Below are 25,225 nucleotides of genomic sequence, written 5' to 3'. Positions count from 1 at the left end.
AGCTGAGTTGCGGACCAGCCGCGAACTAGGCGTCAGCTGCAACGGCGTCTCCCCTTTCCGCGCAGCGCGTCAGATCCGCATATGAGGACCACTGAATCCAACTGTCCCCGGTGAGACGAAATGGTTCTCCCGAAGCGAAGCGTAACGTGCGAGAGGGCTCGGTGTACAAGCGATCCGGAGGAGAAGGCGAGGGAGAGGAACGCGTGTGTGTGCGTACTGCGGCAGCCGCGGAAACAACGGCCCGCTGCAGGCCCCTTCGTTCTCCGCCAAAAGCGGCGACCAACCAACACGCGCCGCCGCCGGCTGTGGCGTACCGCTCTTCTTTCCCGCGTGTAGTGCGCTTCTCGTGTTGCACACCTACTCGCACCCATCGCTCGCGGCGGCACTATGCTAGTGGCGGGGAGAGGGCGTTGAGAGGGACGCTGCACTCGGACCCGGCGGCAGGCGCGTGAACACAGCGTGCGGCTCCTGGGAGTCGAACGGGCACGCTGACAACTCGGCATCGGCAGTGGGTCGAGAAAGCCATCCGCACCATCCATGCTGGGAACAGCTGAGGCGAGGGACCTACAGGTGGCGGCAAGAAGCGGGGAGCCGTGATACACCTGCAGGGGAGTGTCGACCGCCCGGTCGTCTGTGCCGCGTTCCTGCAGCGCTCGGTGCGGTGCCCGGAGGACAGCGACCGGACGGCCGAAGCAGCGCTGACGGCGATGGTCGTGTGCCTCACCTGGGGCTGCCAGGCCCCCGCGGCAGCCCTGTGCGCACCCCCGGTGCTGGGCCCGCCCCAGCCTCCGCCGCAGACGACCGCCACAACGTTCTGCTCCGTGATCCCCATCCATCCCTGGAAGCAGTCATAGTGAGTACGCCACTCTGATCGCGGCGGCGGTGTGCCTCTTGCGCGAATCAAGTCACGCAGCGCGAGACTCAGATGGAACGCGCTCGTGAAGCGAAAGTTTGGAACACGTGCACTGGTAAATGAAAGGCAGTGAAGGCAGCTTCGCGGCTCGTTCCTTCTGACTTCGTCATATGGGCCTTTGGAAAACGCTTACGCCACCTCGGGCATCACGGAAACACAGCCGTTATACACGTATGACTATCGTTGATGGGTTGGTCGGCTCTAACTGAGCAGTCTGTTTTTGCAGGATTTCCATGTTTAATAAATAAGAGCTGCTCACAACTTCCGATAACTCTGGCACAGGATTTGTGTTCATCGTAGAGTGTCGCGGGTTACTACGAGGTCAGCTCATCGACCAAGTGTGCGCACGTTCCAAAAAACTTACGCTAGGTGGAAAGCGTGCACGAACAGCGACTCGTGGCAGCGTATTCGTGCTGCTTTCATTGAGATGAGACAGCTGCCGCCTGTTGACACGAAATTGGTGTCCGACCCTGCAGGAGCTCGAAACGCGACTGACAAAAAGGCCTGCCCTCTCGCAGGTAGGGCTGCATATATATATATATATATATGCGTGTGTGTGTGTCTGTAAAGAGATCTTGTCATTATCGTTACTCCAAAACGACATTTCGAAGTCCATGCAGTTTCTTTGCACATACAATTGTAACAGCTGGCGCCCAGGCCTTGTAACCATGCTGGGAATCTGTGCAATGTTTCCAGCGAAAGAGAGTAAGGGAGTAAGCCTCATACCTTAGTTACTCATGCACATGACATCGTAACCACCGTGGGCGATACTTTCATTCATTCATTTTATTTCGGCATTACGGTACATTACAGCATGTACAAAAATGCTGGGGGCACAGATTAAAAGCCAGAAGCCTGACGGGGTCTGTACCCGATAGTCGCGCTTTCACAGGGGCAACAGGAAATGTTTGTATGCGACAAGCTTACAATGCCAAAACTATACGTTTGAAGAGAGAGAGAGAAATTTATTTACAGAAAGGCAGAGAGGTCGGCCTGAGCTGTAAGTTGCTCTGGCCTACTACTCTACACTGGGGAAAAGGGACGGGGAGGCAAAGGGCTGATGAATGATGGTGGTATAAGGAAGAGATGCGTATATACAAATTCACAGAGTTGTGGGATCTCTAAAGCCGTGCGTCCAGCCCAGTGGCTTGGAGAAAAGCTATAGCGGCACTTGTTACCAGGGCTGCGCTGTTTGCATTAGGCCAAGGACCTAAAAGAAACTCGTCTGATAGCGGTCTCTCATGGATCGTTGCAATAGAAGAGACAAGTTGCTGTCGTTCTTGCGTGTACGCGGGACACACGCAAAATATATGTTCAAGTGTTTCTGGCACCTCACAGTATTCACAGTTTGTGCTAGTATCACTGGCACCTATCCGATGTCTGTAACGGTTGGTGAATGCGACACCAAGGCGAATCCGGTGCACCATGCTCGTGTGGCTTCTTTTGAACTTGTGAGGCATACGAAATTTCATTTCTTGGTCCCCATTTGTGTAATCGCTTGTGTCGTCGATCTGGTTGGATCCAGTGTTCCAACGTACGGTTGAGTATTACGCGACGAAGTAGGGCGTTTGTGTCTGTTCGTGAGAACGGAATTCGTACTTCACAAGCATTATCTAAAGCAGCTTTCGCTTCAGCGGCTGCCTGTTCGTTCCCGATCACGCCACAGTGTGAGGGTATCCATTGAAAGGTGGCATTGTGGCCATTTCTAGTTGCGTGTTCGAGACGCTCTGTCATTTCTATAGCCATGTAATAATACGGGCCCCGTCTGAGGACACAGTGAATCGTTTGAAGAGCTGGCTTGCAATTGCAGAATATCGTCCATGCGTGAGGAGGCTCCTCAGAGAGAAATCGAAGCACCTCTCGGATAGCAACAAGTTCTGCGGCAGTTGATGTTGAGCTATGGTCTAGTTTAAACCGCCGAGCGATAATCATATATGGAATGACGAAGGCTGCAGTGGAGGCATATGGTGTGACAGAGCCATCGGTATACAAGTGTACAGTATGTCCGTACTCTGCAGAAATGTGCAACAGGGTCAGTTGCCTGAGGCCAATAGATGCAACGGATGACTTTTTAGTAATTCCAGGGATCTGCAATGTAACGACGTTTGAAAAATAAAAATAAAAGTGTTGAAATTAACATTAAAACGGAAATACTTTAGTTTTATGCGCGACATCAAAATTTATGAAAACTTGGAGATGATTAAACAAGTTATAAAAGTATCGTTCTTTTTGTCTGCGCGAAAACCTATTTGTTTTATTCCGATGTTTCCTAAACGCTTGTAAATCGGAGGCGCTTTTTGTCCTAAAGAACGTTTGAAACAGTGCATTTTTATCGATGATAGCTTTCAAGCATTCCGAAGTAAGCCGCAGCTTTCTTGCCTTACGGGGACGGGTCTTTTTGATGTAAGCAAAACTTACGGTGAAGGCTGCTTTAGTTTTGTCTATGAGTAGTTCATACGCGCGAGTAGCGTTACCACTGCCATAGATGGAGCGCCAGTCGGTAGTTGGTGAAATGGAACGAAAACGCTGCAATGTCTCCCGGTTTACGTTGTGACAGAACTTTCATGTTTGTTTTCTGAGCTTGGTTGTTTAAAGCTTTGTATTATGTATATGGGCAAACGGTCACTACTATGTGATCCGAGAACTCTTGAGTCAATTGTCTGGTTTTGACAGTTTGTTATAAAAGCATCAATACATGTTCACGTACTTAACTGTATACGTGTCGGTTGTTTTATGACATTTACCAACGCATTTACTTCGAGCATTTCCGTAAGTTGTGCCTGTGGCACTGAGTTGCTCAAGAAATCAATGTTAAGATCACCTCCCAAAATTAGTTTGTAATTATTGTCGTTGATCCAAGCAAGAAATTCGGCTAAAGAGATAAAAATGAAGGTAGTGTCCCTCCAGGTGGGCGATACATAACCGACAAAATACCATATTTGCACTTCACCGTAAGAATTTCATAATCATCTGTAATTCGAGAATAATTCGAGAGCAGTTCGCTTTCAAATCTGTCTTGAACTATTAACGTAAGACCACCCCCTTTTTTACCGCGACGATTTAGAAAGTAAGACATAACCAGGCAATTTGAGTACCTCCAGTTCATACCTGCCTGCTGCAGGTGTTCATCTATCTTCATTAGGTCAGCGACATATGTTATTTGAAGCGCATTCGAAGACTCGGTCCTTCTTGCGAATATTTTACCATCTGTGGTCCACACAAAGCGCCATTTTCTTGTTCCTTCTTTTTCTCAATGGTCATGGCCAGCAACTTTTTGAGCTGTGGACAAAGATGCTCATTTGTGCATACGGGAGATTTTCCAGAACAGCCGATGTCAGCCACGGAAGGACGCAGCTTTCGTGCCTCGCGAAGAACAGAGTCGCACTTTGACCTGTTTTTGAATTGAACAATGAGCGAACACGGTGGCACACATCAATGTCATTTTTCGCGATGGGTTCATTTATCGCATTTCCAAGCACGTCAAGCATTTGAAACAAGTTTTCATTTGTAGCAAGTGGTACATTCAATGTTTTTGTTACGGGAATACTGTTCTAGTGCGATCATTTTCTTGCCAGTGTCAGAAACCTGGTTCTTTAATTCCACATAATCCTTCATGAGTGCCTAATTTCGAGTTCTAACATTGACACTTATATGCTCTTAATTATGTCACGTAACTTTGAACATTTATTTATTTATTTATTTATTTATTTATTTATTTATTTATTTATTTATTTATTTATTTACTATTTCGGATACTTCCAAGGCCCGAAGGCGTTCAAGAAAGAAGTGGCGTCAAAAACAAAAAAGTAATACAGTAAAAGACAACCGAAATGTTAGCAAAAGGCATTCTGAACAGCGGCCTTGAAGTTGGTGGAGTCGGTGATGAGTGCGACTGATGCGGAAAGGCGATTCCAGTCCGTGCTTGTCCTAGGGATCAATGAGTCATTGTAACGGTTTATGTGAGACGGTCGCACCCCGACTTCTAAGGCTGTGGTCAGTGCGGGACGAAATATAAGAGGGAGTGGGAAAGAAGTGTTTCTTTGAAAAGGGGGGTTGAAATGAAACAGTGTAAAAAAGGCAGAGACGGGATGAAACTTGCCAAGGTTGACGACTGGGCGTGTTGGTATAGCATATTAGAGGTTGGATTGCGCAACATTTTTACGAGACACACAGAAGAGACGCACACCACAGAGCGCTCTGTGGTGCGTGTCTCTCCTGTGTGTCTCGTAAAAATGTTGCGCAATCCAACCTCTAACAGAGACGGGAGCATTTACGGCCTGAAGAAAGATCAGGTAAGTTAAGAGTTCGTTTCATTGATGAGATACTTGCATACCGAGAATAATTAGACAAGATAAAGCGTGCATCTCGGTTTCGAATACTTTCCAGAGTAGAAACTGATCAAGACTGAGTCGGATCCCAAATGGCTGAAGCGTACTGCAATTTGCAGCGAACTAAAGTTTTGTGAAGAGTTAACTTCAGGGAGGAAGGGGCCAAGCAAAAATTACGGCGTAAGTACCCAAGCGTGCGGTTAACGTTATTACTAACATAGTCAATATGCGAATGCCAAGAAAGGTTATTTGATATGTGAAGGCCGAGATACTTGTAAGAAGTCACTGACGTCCCCACATGAGTACCATTAATAAAGTACGTGTGCATGGCAGCGTGACGAGATATTCGCATGGCCTTGCATATATTTGAATTAAGTTGCATGCACCAATTAGTACACCATTCAGTTACGCGGTTAAGGTCGTCCTGCAGTTCTGTAATCGGAATTATTAGTAATTTTACGGTAGAGAACACAGTCATCCGCGAATAGCTTTATGGGAGAAGAAATAACGCAATACGGCAGGTCGATAATGTAGATTAAAAAGAGAAGTGGACCAGGACTGAATTTTGAGGAACACTTGCTGGTACATTAGAAAATCGAGAATTACAGTTATTAGTGTTTACAAACTGCGTCCTGTTAGAAAGCAATTTTTTTATCCACTCGACCACCTTTACATCCAGGCTTGAAATGTAACCTGGAAACTGCGCCACTTGAAATAATTTTTCTTTAAAACTAGCATATCTAACATTCGTACTCCCAAAGCTAGAATACGATGCATCTATCTGGTGTCCTTCCCAATCATATCTCGCCTCTGACCTAAAAACAGTACAAAACCGCGCTGCTCGGTTTACAACTTCCCAATATTCTAGTGAAGTCAGCGTAACCACAGTAGAACGTACACTTTAATTACCATCACTTCTCTCACCAGATCATCTCTCGTCTCCGCTTGCATCATTCACCCCTACCCTCCCCCCCTTTCTTTCCTTCCTTTTTTTTATGATCCATTCGCACTCTAGGCATTCTGTGTTAAGCCGACTCCAACACGGATATCTTCCCGCTTAAACCACAGTAGTGCCATAGAACGCATTATCACCCGGACATCTGCAATGAACGCCTCATTTTCCCCGATGCAATAACCCATTGGAACATCCTTACAGACAGCAAGATGGCGATTCGGGCTGATTGGTCGATGTTCAAAACAAAATTCAGCCTCCCAGACAACTTAGTCACTGACTGTAAATCATTCCGAGAAAAGTTCCCTAAATAACCATCTTGCCTTTTTTTTTTCTTGCTTCCCAATTTACCTTTGCTTTTGTATATTTCACATTTTGTAATATATTTCCTGGTATTTTTTATGTTTCTGTTCGTTATGTTCTGTTAGAGAGAGAGAGAGACAGAGAGAGAGATGCAAATGAGAGAAAGGCAGGGAGGTTAAGCAGAGTTAAAGCCTCCGGTTTGCTACCCTGCACTAGGGGAAGGAAAAAAATGGAAAGAAGAGCAGGGACAAAAAGAAAGGCGTGAAAAAGAAAAGGACGGGATCATTATAGTCTTCCTAATAGGCCACTTCCACGTGAAAAGGTAAACAAAGCTTTGATCTACTTTCGGTGCGACGACAGTTCCTGTCGGCATTCCAAGACTGTCTGTTCTGAAAGTGGCCTGTGGTCAAGGCGTGCCAACACGGCCGTTAGCGACAGCCGCGGTGCGCGCTGTATCATTATGTTCTGCTAAGCATGCAGTAGTGTCGCGTTCATAGAAGGAAGCAATCTTCTGTAATGCCTCCTGGCCTTTAAGGTGTGCAATAAATAAAATTAAATGAAGGCTGCTACATTCAACTGACCCCCAAACACTATCGCCATCGTTGGTTTGTATTACTGAAACCTGATTTTTAAAAATGCGTCGCTGATCCTTTGTTTGCGTCACTAACTTTCCCGATCGCAAGAAAAAGATCGATATATAGGTCGAGACAGCAACGTTGCCCTCTTCATTGCGTACGAAATCGTCCTATAACCAGCCGGCGAAATAGTGCTGCTCGTTGATCTACCTTATTGACCCCACATCCCAAGAGAGAGAGAGACAGAGAGAGAGAGAGGAAAGGCAGGGAGGTTAACCAGAGGCGAGTTTCCGGTTTGCTACCCTGCACTGGGGCGGAGGATATAGGGTTTGTAACGGTGAAAAAGAGCGAGACGAAAAAGAGGAAGAAAAGAAAAACGAACACAAAGAAAAAGAAAAAAAAAACAGGCAACAGAAAAGGCGTTCCAATCACAGGCGTTAACGCAGGCCGGTCGATCTCAAGACGCTTGCACGGCCTTCTGATGCGATGTTAAGTCACGTCGACGTTTCAAAATCCTTTCTTCCGACAGAGGCTCGTCGTCCAACTGCTTCAGCACGACAGAAAGCGATCGTCTCTGCACACTGTACTGCGGACATTGGCAAAGAACGTGACGAATTGTTTCCGTGTCGCCCACATTCCAAACTATCTGAACTCTGATAGTGCCTAAATTGGTACACGTACACTAGTTCTTATAAAACAAAAAAGTGTACACCTCTCTTTTAAAATTTGGTCACGGAAGAGTGCACAGTGGGATGAGATCGACTGGAATTCCTTGAGCTTAGCTGGCCATGCTGTAATGTCTTGCGGTGATATAGTTGACGTGGCTGTTTCATTCGACTTTACGATGCCAGTGCTGGCGCTCTGACTTAATTTTGTGTTTCTTCAGATGGTTGTGACTAACAAAAAAAAATTGAGCCCCTTGGATCTCCATCTCGCTCATTGCATACGAAGTCGTACTTAACACCGCTTGTATTGGTTTGTAAAGTACTGCCGAACCCCTCTACAGCGAACGCCTCCACTACGAAATGACCTGAACAACAAAATAGTGATAACGTCCTGGCCGAATTTCTATCGTTCATATATATTGAGAACACCTCTACAACAAATATCCACAACAGCGAATTTTCCTGTACAGCGAAGGAATTTAGATTTGTTGCTTTACAACGAACGCCGCACACCGGTACCGCCACTGCCCTCGAGAGACGCCGTTGAGCTTCGCTCTGCGCTAGCGCCAACGGCAGCGACGCACCCGACGAGCGGGCCGATCTCATCGAGTGTTGAAGCACTGCTGCACTGGAATTGATCAGCTCGTACGCTGCTCGTTGTGAAGCAACAGCGGGTGCGAGTACGGCTGACGAATACGCCGTAGTTGATGGCAGGGTGATGACGTAAATGAAACTGACGACCGACCACGCTTTCAAAGCCATCTAGGGCGGAAAGGGCGCGAATGTCATGGAAGGAAACAGCCATGAAGAGCTTGTAAATTAATCAAGAATTTTCGCAGCAATAGAGGCGATAGCGGCATTCTCGAGGATCTGCAGCTTTAACTTACGTCGCTCCCGAATTTCGCCGCGAAGCATGCAATGTACCTCGGTGCAATCAGGTTGACTACAATCGAAGATTCCGTAATAGGAAATGTGCACGAAAAATTGGCGGCTTACTTCGCTAAGTCTCTCTTGAATCCGAATGAAATGAAGGTTCTCTCTGGTTGAACATTCTAACCAAGCTTAATATCACCTACCACCGTCAACATGGAGACAAACACCCAATACCACGCGACATTCAGCAATGGATACACGCCGACCCTATTCCGAAAAACATGCACCCAGACCACAACAAAGAACGCAGGAAGGCACTAGTTACCTCCCTCATCAAAGCTTATGCCAACACCGCGGGCGTCACCTTCGTCGACGCAGCTGAGTACCAAGATGCGCTTTGCGGTGGTTACCACAACAGGCGGCTTGCTTCGACATGCTGCCAGCATCGTTACCCAAAATGCCGAGACGGCCGAGGAAGTGGCCATCGCCCTGGCCACTCTTGACCCAGCCTGTCACACCAGACTGAGCGATTCTCGCGCAGCAATCAACAACTACATCAAGGGTCGTATTTCTCAGCAATCACTCCGTATCTTACAAGCCCCGCATTCGTCTGAAAATCAAATCACCCTCGTCTGGATCCCAGCACACGCCGGCGTTGTCCACCCGCACCTTACCAACCTCAACGAGGTTACACACTCGGTAGCACGAGGACTAGTCAACCGTGCCGGAGACGGTGCAGGTGCACCCGCAGGACGCGACCGCCTTACAAGATACAACGACCTTGTGAAGTCATTTTACCTCGCAAGAATAACCTTCCCCACTCCTCACCGCAAGTTAAACAGAGCACACACAGGCAACCACCCTTCGCCTGTTACAGACGAATACATACCCCTCCCTCACACGCTACCATATACCCCGACATCTACCCGAGCCAGACGTGCAAGGTCTGTAAAACTGAATCAGCAACACTCCCCCACATGCTATGGGAGTGCAAACATCAATACCCAGACCTTAATCCGGTGACCCTCTCGTCGAGATGGCACGCCGCCCTGCGCAGCTCCCATCTCGACGACCAACTCTGTACGACCCAGCAGGCCTACGAAGCGGCGAAGAGGCAAGACCTCGACGTCCCATCGTGGGAGGCCTAGGCCCAGCCGACTGAACTGGTGGTGCTCATTAAAGTTCACTCTCTCTCTCTCTCTCTCTCTGGTTGAACGTGCTTAGCCTGCTCTATAGAGTGAGCGGTATGCGGTGCGTGATCTTTACAACGAAGTGAACTGTATAACGAAGGGTTCTGGAAATTTCCATGCTCTAGACACTTCGTGCCGCACGTGCGTTCAATCAGACAAACAGGTTGAATGAGGTGACTTCATGCTTAGTGACTATGATGTTGTACTGCCAAGCACGAGGTCGCGGGATCGAATCCCGGCCACGCCGGCCGCATTTTGATGGGGGCGAAATGCGAAAACACCCGTGTACTTAGATTTAGGTACACGTTAAAGAACCCCAGGTGGTCCAAATTTCCGGTGTCCCCTACTACGGCGTGCCTCATAATTAGATCGTGGTTTTGGCACCTAAAACCCCATAATTTAATTTTTAATGTTTAAGGTGACTTCGTCATTTGTTAGTCTGCTACATTGCCGTCTAATGCGTCACAATACAAATATGCATGTCCATCACGAGCTTATGTGCTTTTGGTGGCTACCGTTGCCTCCGATCTGTGCTGCATTGAGTCGGTCGCGTAGAAGAAAGCAGCTTACTTAAGGCATAAAGGGTCCCTGCAACATCAAACGAACCACATGTCCCACGCTGCACAAGAACTGCTCAGGTAGCTTACTCGCTTGGAAAGACGTGCGTCACATATACATATATGCCGCTATAAAGCAGTCGTAAGCGCTTCTTTTTTCTTTTTTCTTCTTTTGCGTTAGCGGGCATGTTTTGCTGCAATGCCACTGGTTGTGTGCACAAGTCCCTCTGCAAATTGTGCGAATTTGAGTTTTTCGTCTCTTCTTATTTTTTTCGACCACTTGGCATCTCACGTCGCCTAGCGCCATTCATGCAGAGACAGACAGACAGAGAGAGAGAACACATCATTCATTTGGTCTCGGTGATTAGAGCAGAGACTGCGACTTGAGCTTCTTCAACTCCTCCCACGCCACGTTCACTCGTCAACTTCGAACATTCAGCGAGTGCCAGCAATCGGCACCTCTTTCTTTTGGATCCCAAAATGCCAAGCACAATTGCTGCACATCCGGAGAACCGACGCGCAGCTGCAGAGCTGCGCGTATACCGACGAGGATAATGAAAAGTGCGACCTGGCGATAAAGCTCAGTCGGGGCAACCCCGTTCCATAAATATCGTGCCAACCCCCGGTAATCGCTAAGGAAGCTTTGGTGATAATTGAATGAAAGAAAATACTTTGTTAAATGTATCTGACGCATATGTATGACACATATGTATCGCATATGACGCAATGTATCTGACGCATATGTACTGAACGCCAATTCGGCGCTTTAGAATTCGTGTTAGGTTAAAATAGCACTTTAAAAAAATTCGGGAAGCAGGCAGGCCAATATATAAACAAACTGCTATCCAGCTTTAAGAAAGGCATTCTCTTGTTCCTGTTTTGCCCAGTCGTATTACCCAGAGTAATTGTGTTTTCTACCTGTGAGGATAACATTATATACTGTGTTTAGTTCATAATAAGAGGACTATTAATGTGCTGGTATTCAAAGTTATGAGGGCTTACGCGTCTCTTGATACATTATTCCTGCTTTATGAAATAAGTTTTCATTTATATACACATACGCTCATCTGTACTGGACCCCTGCTGTACTAGTAAGTTCTTGGCTATCGGTTCCTATACCGTATCATCTTTACATAACCGATCCAGCGTTAGACAGACAGACAGACAGACAGACAGACAGACAGACAGACAGACAGACGGACGGACGGACGGACGGACGGACGGACAGACAGACAGACAGACAGACAGACAGACAGACGGACAGACGGACAGACGGACAGACGGACAGACGGACAGACGGACAGACAGACAGACAGACAGACAGACGGACGGACGGACGGACGGACGGACGGACGGACGGACGGACGGACGGACGGATATATAGATAGATAGATAGATAGATTTTTCTAATATATGTGTATAAATTGTTTAATTTGTACACCTCTCCCCCTTTATGTAATACCTTCATCTGAGGGCCATTAGGGTCATGATTGATTGATTGATTGATTGATTGATTGATTGATTGATTGATTGAAGCAGATATCTGGAGGTCTCATGAGGCTCATAACTGGCACAGCGAAAGCTTGCGTAACGTTTCATCTAGGAATTCTCGAGAGCTTGATTTCTATCCACGCTGTTTCGTGCATTAATGTGGGCGGAAGGAAATTATTTCTGTTAGATGAAGCATGATGGAAACATGGTGCCGAGAGCCTTCGCCCGTGGCTTCGCGCAGAGAACACCGTCCGCGAGCTCTTTCGTGGGCCGCGTGTCGCGAGCGTTCGCTGTCCGTGGCTGCCGCCTCGTAGAAGCCGGGTTGCCGCAGCGTTCGCACGTTTCGTTGCCCACTTTGTTCGGAACATGACACGCGTCACAGTGCGTAGCGGTTCTAAGTTACCCGTGCGAGAGAAACGCGCCAGGTATGCAACGTCCGTGTGCGACGGTGCCGGGGAGATCGCGAGCGTGCAATTTTCGGCATATGCTCAGTCATTCAGCTTGCATGAAAAATACCAGACCATAGATATAGTGTGTCAATCCAAATCCACTTACCCGACTGCGTGCAGCTCGAACAAGGCGGTGCAAAGGAGCAGCACGCGTGCATTCTCCTTCCGTCCCTTTCCAGCTGTCAAAAGCGTGCTCATTGTTGGCGAGGTTGAGTAAGTGAAACTTGTCGTGATAACCACTTGCGCATTGAAGAATCCTCATACGCAATGCGTGCGGCTGCTGCCATAAAGTGTGCGCGGAGAAAACGTGCCCGTTTGCGTGAGCTTCGAGAATAAACGTTCCTTCACTCACGAGACCCTCCGTGAGAAGTTCAGTAAGTTCAATTGCGTTACGAGTGATGCACCTTAGGTTTTTTTTGAAGCTCCTTGGTCAAGAAATGTATGCCGTTTGATAAAGTCGTATCTTGACAGAACGACACGGACCTGTATTTCAATTCAATCTAATTCAATTTTATTGTTAAGTAAGTTAGTACTGAGACAGTTGTATACAATACAGGAAGTGGTCCCAAAGGAAAAACTGCAGATAACAGGGGTACCCCCTGTTATCGGCAGAGCATTCTGTCGATAACATTCGTGTCAGATAAGGATTGTGGTTATCTTCACACAAAGCAAAGAAGACAGGTTCGCAGGAAGCTCAGAACTTGGAGTGATCCCTCCGAACGAGAGCTGTCTTAGGCTGGAACCAACGAACGAACGCTCACCGGCATCTACGTTGGCTCCACCATGGTCTTGTTCGACCATCGTGGATCAATTTCTATGCGAAACATAATGATGACTGCCATCATTTTTCAAGGGTGAATTCTACTCGGTCACTATTTACGTGCGTTCCTTTCCTTGACGCGCCTTTTTAAATCATTGCTTACAAAGTGGCTAGCAAGCGAAGCGGTTCAGGAAGTCCCTCGTCGGAAGCTTCGGGCCGGCTCTACCGTCCGTCACCTGAGCCTGCAGACCGTCAGCACGTTAGACGGCCAAGGACGGATTGTCCGGATTCTGCACGTGGCTGTATACGGCAGATGTTCGACACTTGCTGTGGCTGCGCATGTATGGGGCGCTGTGCGCGCCTGTATATACTCTGTATAGCATCGTCACTCGCCGTGTGCATGCCTTCCACGAGAAGCAGCAGACCGTTAAGACATGCCTGCTTCCGCTTCTGCGCCCGGGGAGACGTGCGAGGAGGCTAAAGATTAAAAAAAAAGAAGAATGAACCCGGATGTACGAGTAAAGTACAACCGTATAGCTGCAATTCATGCACAAGGCGAAGCGATAGGCGCGGTTTCTCGATTATTATTATTATTATTATTATTATTATTATTATTATTATTATTATTATTATTATTATTATTATTATTATTATTATTATTATTATTATTATTATTATTGCTGTTTTTTTGTTTCACTGTGCGCCAGCACTCAGACGTCAGTATTGTTGCTGGGCACACTAAATGTTTGTTTGATCGCTCGATTGATTGGTCGCTTGATTGATGCCTGGTGGTAAATATAGCTAATTGGAAAGAAAGAAATGAAAGAAAGAGAACCACCTCCAAGCAGATTCTGTCGATATATCTGCTGCGGGAAAATCAAGGCCGCGTCGCCACTCGCGCCTGTCGTATCATCTCCGTCTGTAGTCAACCGTCGTTGACCAAGCCTCTGATTACGGTGCGACTGACCTCGTTGATATTCGAAGAGCGCGATATGCCAGTCTAGCATAACTCGGCATGTTTCATTACGGCGTCTTTTCAACAGCGGCGAAAGCATGCGTCCCGACCAGCGCGCACTTCGCCATCCACTGTCGTTTCTCCGCATACGCATCCGAGCACGGACAGATACACGCCGTTCGCATCTGCGAACGAGCGAACAGAGCTTTGTAGCACGAAGGTACTGGGGATTGAGAATGCGAGCGAGGCACGTGTACAGCGGTCCCGTCGCACGATCGACCGCCGACGAGTTCGGTTTAACGGAGTTCGCGCTAGTGCTTTCGCAGCAGGCTGCTGAACTGCTTTAGTGCTTTTCCCTCTGCTACCTGGCGTAGGAAAGCCTTTCTGTATCGTGGCGAGCATAATAGCTATGTTATCCATCTCTCTCTCTCTCGAGTCGAGGTCGATGTTCTGCAAAGCCAGGTGTGGATCCAGTGTATAGTCACCAGCGGGTTGTGGCTCACAAAGCACACGGAGAACAGGAGAAAGAGGGAGGGTGGGGCGTCACTAGCCCCCCCCCCCCTCTCTTGGATTGGCCAGTTTAAGTACATTGCATTTGATGCCGACATTTTCCGGCATCTTCATATGAGCGTCACATGACTCACGTTGTCATTCATCAGCTTTCTCGGGCCGTCAAAGTGACAAAATTATGGTCTACAGTTTCGTACAAGAAACTATAATAGATATAATTACGACTTCTGCTGTTGTATTGATCTGTAATCCACTATCCTGGCACTACGATGAGAGCAAATCAACGTATAGCGTGTGTTGTGTTTGTGTGGCGGAAAGGGGGGGGGGTAAGGGGGGGAGAGCGCACGCGAAAGACGACGGCGAATTCACCGGCTGGTTTGTGTTCTTAACATATTGTAATCTCCACAGCACACGGCTGCAGTTTCACGTTCGCGGCGCGCCGCGAAATTCGATCTCGGTCACGCGCGGTGACCGAACACCGGCTGGCGGCCGCGCACGTCGGGCTCGCGGAACCTGACCGCGAGCACCGCTTGCGGAGAGGCCAGCGCGGCAAAAGCCGCCGGGACCCCTTTGCGCGCTCGCGGGCGCCCAGAGCAACGCGCTCTCGAGGAGCAGCTCGCAGCGACAGAAGGACTTCGGCCGCTCGGACGGCAACCCGACGCCCGCAGGGGATGCGCGTTGGCTGCCAGGAAAACCGATACGCTCCGAGCGCATTGAATGAAGACGGACGCGCCAGCTCAACGCCAGGTGCCGTCGCCGGTCGAGTCCTCGTGTAAATACGCGTTCGCAGCTATACGCACCAGCGGTGAGATAGCACTTCAACTGGCACACCATCGCCCTGTTCAGTTGTAGTTAGCGCTGTGGTGCGACCAACTATGCATACATGTATAGCTGGATTTTAATAAACGTACAGCTGGTACGGGATTTTATTACCGATACCGGTAAGGTGGTTCCGGCATTCCCTGACACACTTGATACATGCAGCCCGGTAATATTGGTGCATAGTGGGGGATTGCCCGGCGTTTACCCACCCCAACGTCACTGGCAGAAACACAAGCTGCGTTCATTCGACGCGACGCCACGGCTAGCGATGCGTGCGTTCAAGCAACCTGCGGGAACTCGGCGGTTGTATTGCGATAGCAATTGTGTGGACACTCCAGGCGCATCTCTGCCGTCGGCGTCGTCGTGAGGTTTCGCGTAAAGTCTTAAGGGCGATGAAATCGTCGCCCCTCGCCGTATGCTGTAGGTGTGAGTGGAAGCTTGCGAGCTTAAGCCGGCGAACGCGACTCAATCTCGCGTGTGCGAGCGAGGAAAGCGGGCCGGAAGCGCGCCCTCTCCTGTCCCGCGCGAGGCACGGGGGTGGGGGGGGGGGGGCGAGGTAGTGGGAGGGCGTTCTTCTCCGGCGACTGCTGCTTGGCACGGCCCTGCGGGCGCCGTATCTTGAAAGCAATCTGCCAAACTGCGCGCCCGCGCGGACCTCATCTTCAAAGCGATCTGCGATGTTTGCAGAGAGCGTGTAGTGCCGGTAGCTTCGTATGCTCTGTGCTTTCGACGTTTCGTTCGCGTTGAAGCGGGAGATGCACGAAGGTCAATTCGATCGCCGCTGCGGCTGCGATTCCTCACTCCAGCATTTCGACAGCGAGTTTCTACACTCATCGAGAGAGATGTGTTCATGTTTACCTGCGCGCGCGTGACACCGTGCTTGTTAATTTAGTTAACACACGTTGGCTGGCTAGTTGGTTCGGAACCTTGACAGAATGTGTAAGCACGACTGAACGAGGACGCAGAAAGAAACAGACACACAGAGACAGCGCTGTCTCTGTGTGTCTGTTTCTTACTAAGTCTTCGTTCAGTTGCGCTTGCATAATATATATCATTGTTAATTTAGTTCGTAAGCGAATGTTTACAAGTTAATGCGGTCGATAAAACTACTATCCTTAGTTCGTATAGCTATCTAATAATTTGCTATCGCAATCGCTGCTTCGCTTTTCGTGAGAAACTGCGATTTTTTTTTAAAACGCCACACCTCCATATTGAGCCAATGCACAGAAACGCATTGACTTCTTGGAACAGTGTTTGTTTATTTATTTATTTATTTATTTTTGCTTGTTTGTTTGTTTGTTTGTTTGTTTGTTTGTTTGTTTGTTTGTTTCTACTGAATGGAACGCAATGAAACACGGGCCGCGCAGTCTCTGGTAGCACCTGATTACAGCACGTCAATGTCTCTACGGGATTTGTAGCCTACCAGCCACAACGCGTCGAGGATTGCGCGCACGAAGCATTGACATTGCGTGACATTGCAAAATCTATTTTGTTCCGCTAAAAAGCGGAGTGGCGCTGGCAGTGTTGAATAGAACACCGCCTGACATTTTTTATTTGTCGCCTAGGGTGCTCATTGACGCTCGCAAACTGAAACTGAAAGGCTCTCAACCGCTAAGCAGCTTGCACGCGGCAACTGCCAGTCACAACGTTCCTTATCCTTCACAGTGTTCATTGTAGTTCAAGGCTTTTCTGCGGCTTTTGCGAATTATATGTATCCAGCATAATCGGGGCAGCATTATCAAGACGTCGGTGAATAAGTGAACCAATGAATGGCACAAGAAACCAAAGAGTTACAAGATGCGTTTCTTCTTCATCCATGTTATTATAACGTTGCGACGCTTGTGTGAACATGACTGGCAGACCCCTCTCCAAGAATGTATCCTATTTAATAGCGCCTATTCTTAAATTTCACCGCCGATAAATGCAGTGTTTCCTGGCGTCTGTCATCGGCATCGACCACGTCACTCTCTGTACGCCAGTTCTCGTCAGACCTTCGGCATTGTCCATCGGTCAGTCCTTGGGAGACCGGCAGAGTGATTTTTACAGCACATGCCACCTGGGTCCGTTCTGACGGCGCCGACGCCACGCCAAACAAGGGAAGCTGCATCTTTGTACACCTGCATATCATCTTCCGCATTGACTTCTGCAGTACACGTCCTTTCTACGGCGAAGCTGCTTGGTTGTGGGCATGTGGTGACAGTAGGCAAAAACTCGAGAGACCCGCGCCGCATGCGACGCTATAGGTTCCTTGCAGCGCCAGCAGATGGCGCTTGCCTACGCGCATCCGCGGAAGCGGTGGCCGCGCACGGGAAAGAAAAGAAGCAGCAGGAAGCTCGCCTTCGCGCATAGCGTTCGCCGCAGGCATTTCCCGGTAAAGATTTCGGCTGCATAAGCTGCAGTTGCCGGGAAGCGGTATCTGTAGCATAAAAAGCAGGGAGAGGCGTTATTACACTTTCATGTGTAAAAGAAGAACCCACCTAGCAAATGATTTCATTTGTGTGGTGATAGTGCTATGGAAAGGCCACGCATAGTTAGGACTCCCGATGAGCAGCGTGAAGGCGATGCGCGGCGACGGGATGAGCAACGTCGATATACACGACGGCGTCGTGCTCGGGCTAAGCAGGACACAGCGGCTGCTGCCCAAAGTGAGCCACGTACAGTTAGGACGGCTGAAGAGCAGCGCGACCCGTTGAAACGTCTTAGGCTAATAATTAGGTAAAGTGCATGTGAATGTCGCTATGTGAATAATTTCCAGCTACGTCACAAATGGGTAACCGTTCTAGTTATCGTTTAGAGTTTCGCCGTCTAACCACTTTCACAGCCTGGATTGAAGACCCCCCCTCCATCCCTTTCTTTTTTCAGTGCTCGACACGGGGGGTTCCTGCCAAAGGGAGCGGAGCGCCCGCGGCCGGCGCGTAGCGCGGGAGGGGTGGGGGGGGGGAGGTTAATGCCACTTTAGCGGCCGCAGACTAATGATTAATGACGCGTTATTTTGTTTAATGTGTTAACGACACGTTGATTTATAGCAAAATGTCCATTTGGAGGTTATACGTAAATTCATGGCTGAGCGGAACATACGCCACGCGTGCCCTTTGTGGCACGTTCTGAAAAGCTCTCCTCACGGAGACCACTCTGGAAGGACGAGTGTTCGTGGCTCCTCCTTCGCCTACAGATGAGGTACCCGCGCTTCGTTAAGCGCGCTAATCCCGCTATTCGCGACTCGGGCGGTCACTCTCGGCAACCGCGCAAGCCCCCACCCCCTGGAAATGGTGTCTTTCGCACGACTCTTCCGAACTTGGCATGACAACTGCATCCGGCAATAAGTCTGTGAATTGCCGGTGATGTCTGGTGATGTTCCACGCAAAGACCGTTCGGCGCAGTGCGCTCGTCACCAATTACGAAACCCTAACAACTGCGGAGAAAGGCGACGTGGCCGTGAAAGAGAAGCGCCAAGAGCGCATCTTTTGTCTCGCACCGTCCCCGAGAAGAGACGGGCCTGACGGACAGGTTTTTGTGCCGCTGGCGTTTTCTGACGTTCCCTTTCGTTGGGTGACGGAGAACGCGCGCCTCCGCGTCAGCCGACGCCGGTGGCGGGCGCACGTAGCCGTGTCCTCCGCGCAGTCGTTGCGCGCGTCGTAGCCGTCGGCGCGCCCTCCCGACTCGTACATTATGCTTGCTTTTCGCTTCAACGCGCCACGGTTGCTTACGCGCGGGCATTAGTGTGAAGCAATGAGTGCGTCGAGATGCCAAAGTGTATGCAACGTGGCCTTTGGGTCTCGTGTTCCGACTGGCTTCCTTAGAAGAAGAGAGAGAGAGCGAAAATAATAATAAAAAAAAAAGTTGAGAAGACTTCAGCTTTCGCTGTTTCTTTATTTCTTTCTATGCGAATGCACAGAACCCATAGGCCCTATAACGTACAACTATTCCAATCTGTCTTCATTCCATTGCGTTCCCGCCGACGCAAGCACCCGCAGCGTTGTTTGATCAGGCCAACGAAACGCTCTGCTCGTTTACAGAAGCTTTTCTTTTACCTTTCCTTCTTTTTTTTTCTTTTAAAGCGAATAGCATTGCCTGCATTGAGCAGTTTTTCTTTTCTAATTGGCTGACAAGAGGCGGGGAGCACGCAGAAGTGAAGAAGATTCTGATGGGGCCGGGCTTGCGCAGTGAAAGTATAGATAACCGGATGAGGGGGATAGTACTACTGCCGGCGCCGGCGATCGGCCCCGCTTCTCCTTTCTTGGCCGTTTGAAAATCGCGGCGGTGTGCAGCGGAAGGTTAAGGATGCCGCTAAAAACGATCCTCAGTGAAGAAGAGTTGGCAGAGCCATGTCGTATACGTGCCGAAAGGGATCGACAACGTGATGCTGCCACGCAAAAGAAATTTATAATTCGGAAATAAATTGTTTTCACGGCAGCTCCGTGTAGACGATCGGCAGGTAGCCATCTTCTATTAAGTTAGGAACGAGGTAGTCTATGGCAATTCAAGAAAAAGAAAGAAAATCAGTTTAGTTGCGCTTATTAATGCATCTTTAATGAGTACACGTCACTTTGACGTGGCGAGTTCCCGCGGTTTTGTGACCACGTGACAGGCACATGAAGTGGGTGCAGTCCGAAAGCTTTTGATCAGTAGTGGAGAGCTGATGGCGAACAAGGCGTAGAATCGGAAATAATTATTTTTCTTTTGTACGGGTTAATCAAGCGTAATCAGTTTGTACATATTATATCAAATTGGGAGTTTTCGTGGCTTTCCTAGCGTCGCTGACAGGCAAGCGAAGTGGGGGAGGCGAGAAAGATTTTGGACCAATCGTAGAAAAGTCTCGAATAGCTTTACGCTATGACACCCCAAGTGCGACGTCATAAGAAAACAGATTCGCGCATAAACTCCTATGGGAGTTGTCCAAAAATGCGTAAGCATTGTACCACTTGCTCATCTCCACGAGCCCCAGTGTCATTATCGAGGTTGTTAAACTTGATCCAACCAGTTTAAACCATCGACAACCCTCATCGGTCGTTATCAGCCTTATCGAACTCGATCCTACCATTATCACCCCTTACCGGTCTTTATCAACCTTACAGGACTTCATCCGACCCTTATCGGTGCTTGTTAACTTTATCATAATCACTCCGACCATTATAAGCCCTTATCGCTAGGGTTGAGGATTGGGCGAGTTGGTATTGCATTCTGAAACTGGTACAGCGCAACACAGAAAGGAAGAGACAAGCCGAGTCGGCCAGATGAAAAAACAGAACGTTGGAAGTCAACGCTCTGACCGGCTCGGCTTGTTTCTTCCTTTCTATGTTGCGCTGTACCAGTTTTAGAAAGCCCTTGTCGCTCTTTAACATCTCATCCATCCGCGTCAAATCATTATCAACCGTGATGATTGATGAACTCATTGATTGTCTGTGTTGCGCGACATGAAGCGCATGAGCCCTCAGAGATCGGCGGCATCTCGGTCGGCGGAGGAGCAGAAGGCGCATCCCGCGGCCACCGAAACGCATCGGGGATGTGGCGTGCTTGGCGTGAAATATTCGCGAAATCGTAGAATTTTTCTGATGTCTATAGAATGCTCCAAGTCGTCTCTACATGATGTCTTAGAGGTGCCTTTTATTCCACCATCACCAAATCTTTCAACGAAGTCTTCACAGAAACCATTCTTTTTTTATATTTGTGCCGCCGGTACAACACATTCATATGGTTCAGATGTATGTACCCTCTTCTGCAAGCGTGGATGCTTTGCCCAGTGGCTAAACACTCGGCTTCTGTCCGTGGGGTCGTAGGTTCGAAACTCACTACCGCTAAAGTCTTTCCTTTAAAATTTGTTTTGTTGTATACATTCATTTCTTCATAGCGGTGTCATACGTGACAGACGGACGGACGGTTTTACTCGTTGGGTAGACATAGAAATTTTTACGCATTTAGCAGAACGCGACAGTCTTGGCTGGTTTATTGGTAACGTAGTCTTGGCCATGCAGTTGGTGCGGAATTAATTCTAGTGAAGCAACATGTCGTCGGCTTTTAATTTCTATAATGACTTCATTATTTTAGGCATTGCTACGTTGTCAACGTTACTAGTGTTCCTTTACCACTCTCCTCTTTTTTATTTTATTGTTTTCGGGAAAGGGGGCGGGGCGATCATTTCGCTGTTCCCACCGCTGCTTTTTTGTTTCTGTCCGTATCTCTCACTCGTGTTTGGAATATTTGATTGATTTATTGGCTTGTTTGACATATGACATATTTTCACGTTGCGAATTTAATATGTAATGTTTGGTTTGTGCCTATTTCCTCGTGTTTTGACGTCGTCGCAAGTTTTTTTCCTTTAGGTATCGCATTCCAAGCTTTTCGTGTTTCCGCTAGCTTTTGAGGCATTTCAGTGGGTATACGTTTGATCCGCGGCTCCATGGTGTTTACTTGCCTATCTGAAATTTTCAGTGCCCCTTTTATTTGAGCTTCATGTATTTTAGGCCAATCCCGCATTTGTTCGCACCTTTGGGCCTGCAGCATGAAATGAATGTTTGAATGAATGAATGAATTAATTAATATTTTCGATGTCAGAGTCAAAACGCTGAACAGATAATGATGGTAATGAATAATATATGGAGGACGTTTGTGTCATCACAATCATTCTAATCATTGTCACTTAAAAAGCGGAAGCACATCACGAGGCTCTCATGGAACAAGGTGAGCCCATTTTAGCGTCTCGGCTGCCATGTCACGCTACATTACACTTTACTAGAGGTTCGACAGGCGGCTTATGAATCAGAACCACGTTGCCGAGGACGGCGTCGTGATTTAAGAGGAAGCTTTAGCTCGGTAGTACCTATCTATATACATGTAAAAGGAGAATTCGTTTCCCTCGGCAACCACTACACCAAATTGGGCGAGGTTTGTTGCATTTAAAAGAAAAACTTAAAATATAGTGACTGCTGGCTTCGAACATTTTATTTAGGTCGTCAGTATTTTATTAAATATTGGCAAACATCGAAAGTCTCTAGAAAACGAAACTATCAAGTTTACAACTACGTAACTCCACAATGAAAAATGATATCACAATTCAGTGAATTGAATATAATAGCACACCTAAAGCGCACAAAATTGATACGTTACACATGAATCTAAAAAATTTGGTAATATGAACATACAGCTTTTGCAGAACCTTTGTACATAACGTAACAAATTCACGTTAGATATAGAATGACATATTGAATTTTTCCGCTTTCTATGACCTAATGGGTGCCGTTTACAGAACCGCGATATCTGTTCTTTGTGCGGAGCTATTATTTGTAAACATTGTGCTTCTATTTTTTCAAATTTGCGGATTTTTAAAAATCCTTTTAACAAAATTCAGGCCCTAAATTCAAATTCCGCTTCCAACAGTCACTAGAATTTAACTTTCCCTCAAATGCAACAAATTTCATTGAAATCGGTCCAGGGGTTATCTCAGAAAAACGTTTTTGCGTTTTACATGTATTTGAATAGGCCGAGTCGGAGTTGGGCCCGAGCTAAAGCTTCCTCTTAAGTTCAATTACAGTATGCTCTGTATTCTACGAAAGAAAACGCAAACATAATGTCGGTGTGCGGGTACGCCCCACGATTCTGCGTATCGAAGCGTACATCTAGTACATCGCACTCGTCCATGTAACGGGAAATATTATTTTTATTTATTTATTTTATGTTATGTTATTTATTATTACCCTCAGGGCCAAATGCATTAACGAGGGGAGTGGGTTACAGCAAATAAGAAAAAGAAACAAATATAAGCAGTTAGGACGTTTAAGTACATAGGCTTCTGATTATACAGTTTTAGCTAGGGTTAACAATGTCATGATAAATTGGTGGCAAAGTAGGATAGTAAAACGGTAAATACAAAAGTAGTTAGGTTACAACCATACAGTAAACAACAAGAACAAAGAATATGCTTCAATTACACAATATTAGCTAGAAATGCTCGAGATATTTGGTTATCGTAAATGGGTACGACCTCATCAGGAAGATGGTTCCATTACTGTCCATGTGCTCGCTGTGACTAGCACGGTTCTTTGTTTCTATCATCATCAGACGTTCACGGCGACATGGAATATGGCAGGTATATTTGCTGAAAAATTGCAAATGCGCGGAAACTGAAAATAAAAACAAAGCATAAACCTTGACTGAGAGATTGCCACGACGACATCGAATAAGAGAGAGCGCGAGAGCAGCGAACATTCCCCACGTAATTCTCGCGAAGGTGTGCCCCAGAAACGCAGCTGCGGGCACAGCCACAGTGTATGCGCTGCTAGAGACGTAAAGTAGGCCGCTAATGATGACGACGATGCTGATGACGATACCGGCAGATCATCCATCGGAAAGAGCAAAATAAAGAATTACCCAGGAGCGGTTTCGTGTGCCCGAATATGCAAACGCAAAACGCAGGGGTTAACGCCGACTTCAAACAGCTTCCTATAACGTCCCACACTATACGGCGACAGTATAGTGGTAGTTTTCACTTCACGTCCTGGTAAGCTGCGGTATAGCTATATTGACGCCGCCAGTACCGAACAATCGACTGTTGTGAGTCCCTCCGCATTGGCATGCAAACGATCGGGTTCGGAGAATTCACGCCACATATCTGATCGAAACTTGTAAAATGATTCGTTAAAGACGGTCTGCCGCAACGATTTGATTTCATTTGAAATCAAAGTAAATAATCGATAATCAAGCTATACCCGGCCGCCTCGCTCTGATGCTTCACTTTATTTATAGGGCCGGTGTAATGTAAACGTGCCTCTTTGTGTGCATAAATTTAGCCCCGCAGTGATCCTGCGGCTGAACGCAATCGATTGCGACTGGCTCCGTTGACGCCCGCAGCCAGTTCCGAGTCGCGTCGTGGTGTGACACGAGCGGCCGCGTATGCACGCCCTCCGATGCGGCCGCCACAGTGCGCGACTGCGCTGGTGACGCGCTCTCGGTGCCGCATGTGGTCGGCGCACCTGTGCGACGGCGGCCACGCTTTCGTCAACTGCACTGTAACCGCGACAGCCGCGACCGACAATGAAAACAACACTTGGGGCGCACGGAGTTCGTAATTTACCACGGGCCATATGGCTAACTCCTCGCAGCAGGTTCTGCGGTCTGTATGTACAAGCAGCCGTTTCTTGCTTTCATTAACGGCAAACTTATTGAAAACGAGACCACCAAATAGTGAAATCCAAATCTGCTTACGTAGGATATCGCTAGAAATTGGAGACGGAACGCCATGTCGCTTTGTCCAATTTACAATCGTGAATCGAGCATCGCCGCGCGAGAACGTTTACTGGGTCGACTCTGACCGGCTGGCTGGCTGAGTGAGTGAGTGAGTGAGTTAATTTTCGAGGGCTTCTCTTGTGCTTTGAAAGACACCATTTATCAGGGAGCAACGGGAAAAAGATAGTCTGCTGAAAACAGGTTATCTCGAAAATATATAAAAACAAATACCTGAAAATTTTTTTTTGTTTTGTTGCAATAAATGGCAAGAAAATGACAGAAAACTGTTTTACGTGCTATTAAATGCCACAACGGTAAAATCAAGCCTCTAAAGTTAGAACAAGGACTATCGAAAACCTTTTTGCTCACGAAGACTTTGGAGACGCAAGTTCATAAACAACGCACGGTATGCAAACTCCACAATAGCCTGAGGAGGTTATGCTGAAAAAGATTGCTTGATACCATGCAAAAATTACTAACTCGGTGTAAGGCCGAGCTTTAAGGACATCAGATGCGCCGTCGAATTATGCTGCACGATTGACAGCAAAGCAGTCAAGTCCACGAGAGAGGGAAAATAATTCGCACTGCGTGGTGAGCACAGGTTGAGGATCGTGACAGCTGCGAGAGGGCGGCGGTGGCACGAGCGTCGACTCGCGCCACTCG

The 25,225-nt window shown here is 47.8% G+C and overlaps 1 protein-coding gene across 1 annotated transcript in view; it reads left to right on the top strand.

Moving 5' to 3' along the window:
- The first annotated feature begins 384 nt into the window (after nt 1–384).
- The window catches only part of LOC126520939 (receptor-transporting protein 4-like), a 106,157-nt gene continuing 81,316 nt past the window's right edge, over nt 385–25,225 (top strand). Inside the window, exon 1 of the mRNA XM_050169772.3 lies at nt 385–853. Coding sequence (XP_050025729.1) covers nt 708–853 — 146 coding nt within the window. The 5' untranslated portion in view covers nt 385–707. The remainder of the gene's footprint in view (nt 854–25,225) is intronic.

This window comes from Dermacentor andersoni, chromosome 3 (assembly GCF_023375885.2).
Source record: "Dermacentor andersoni chromosome 3, qqDerAnde1_hic_scaffold, whole genome shotgun sequence".
Taxonomy (NCBI): domain Eukaryota; kingdom Metazoa; phylum Arthropoda; class Arachnida; order Ixodida; family Ixodidae; genus Dermacentor; species Dermacentor andersoni.
The sequence above is the reverse complement of the archived record's forward strand: the minus strand, read 5'-3'. Positions and strand labels throughout refer to the sequence as shown.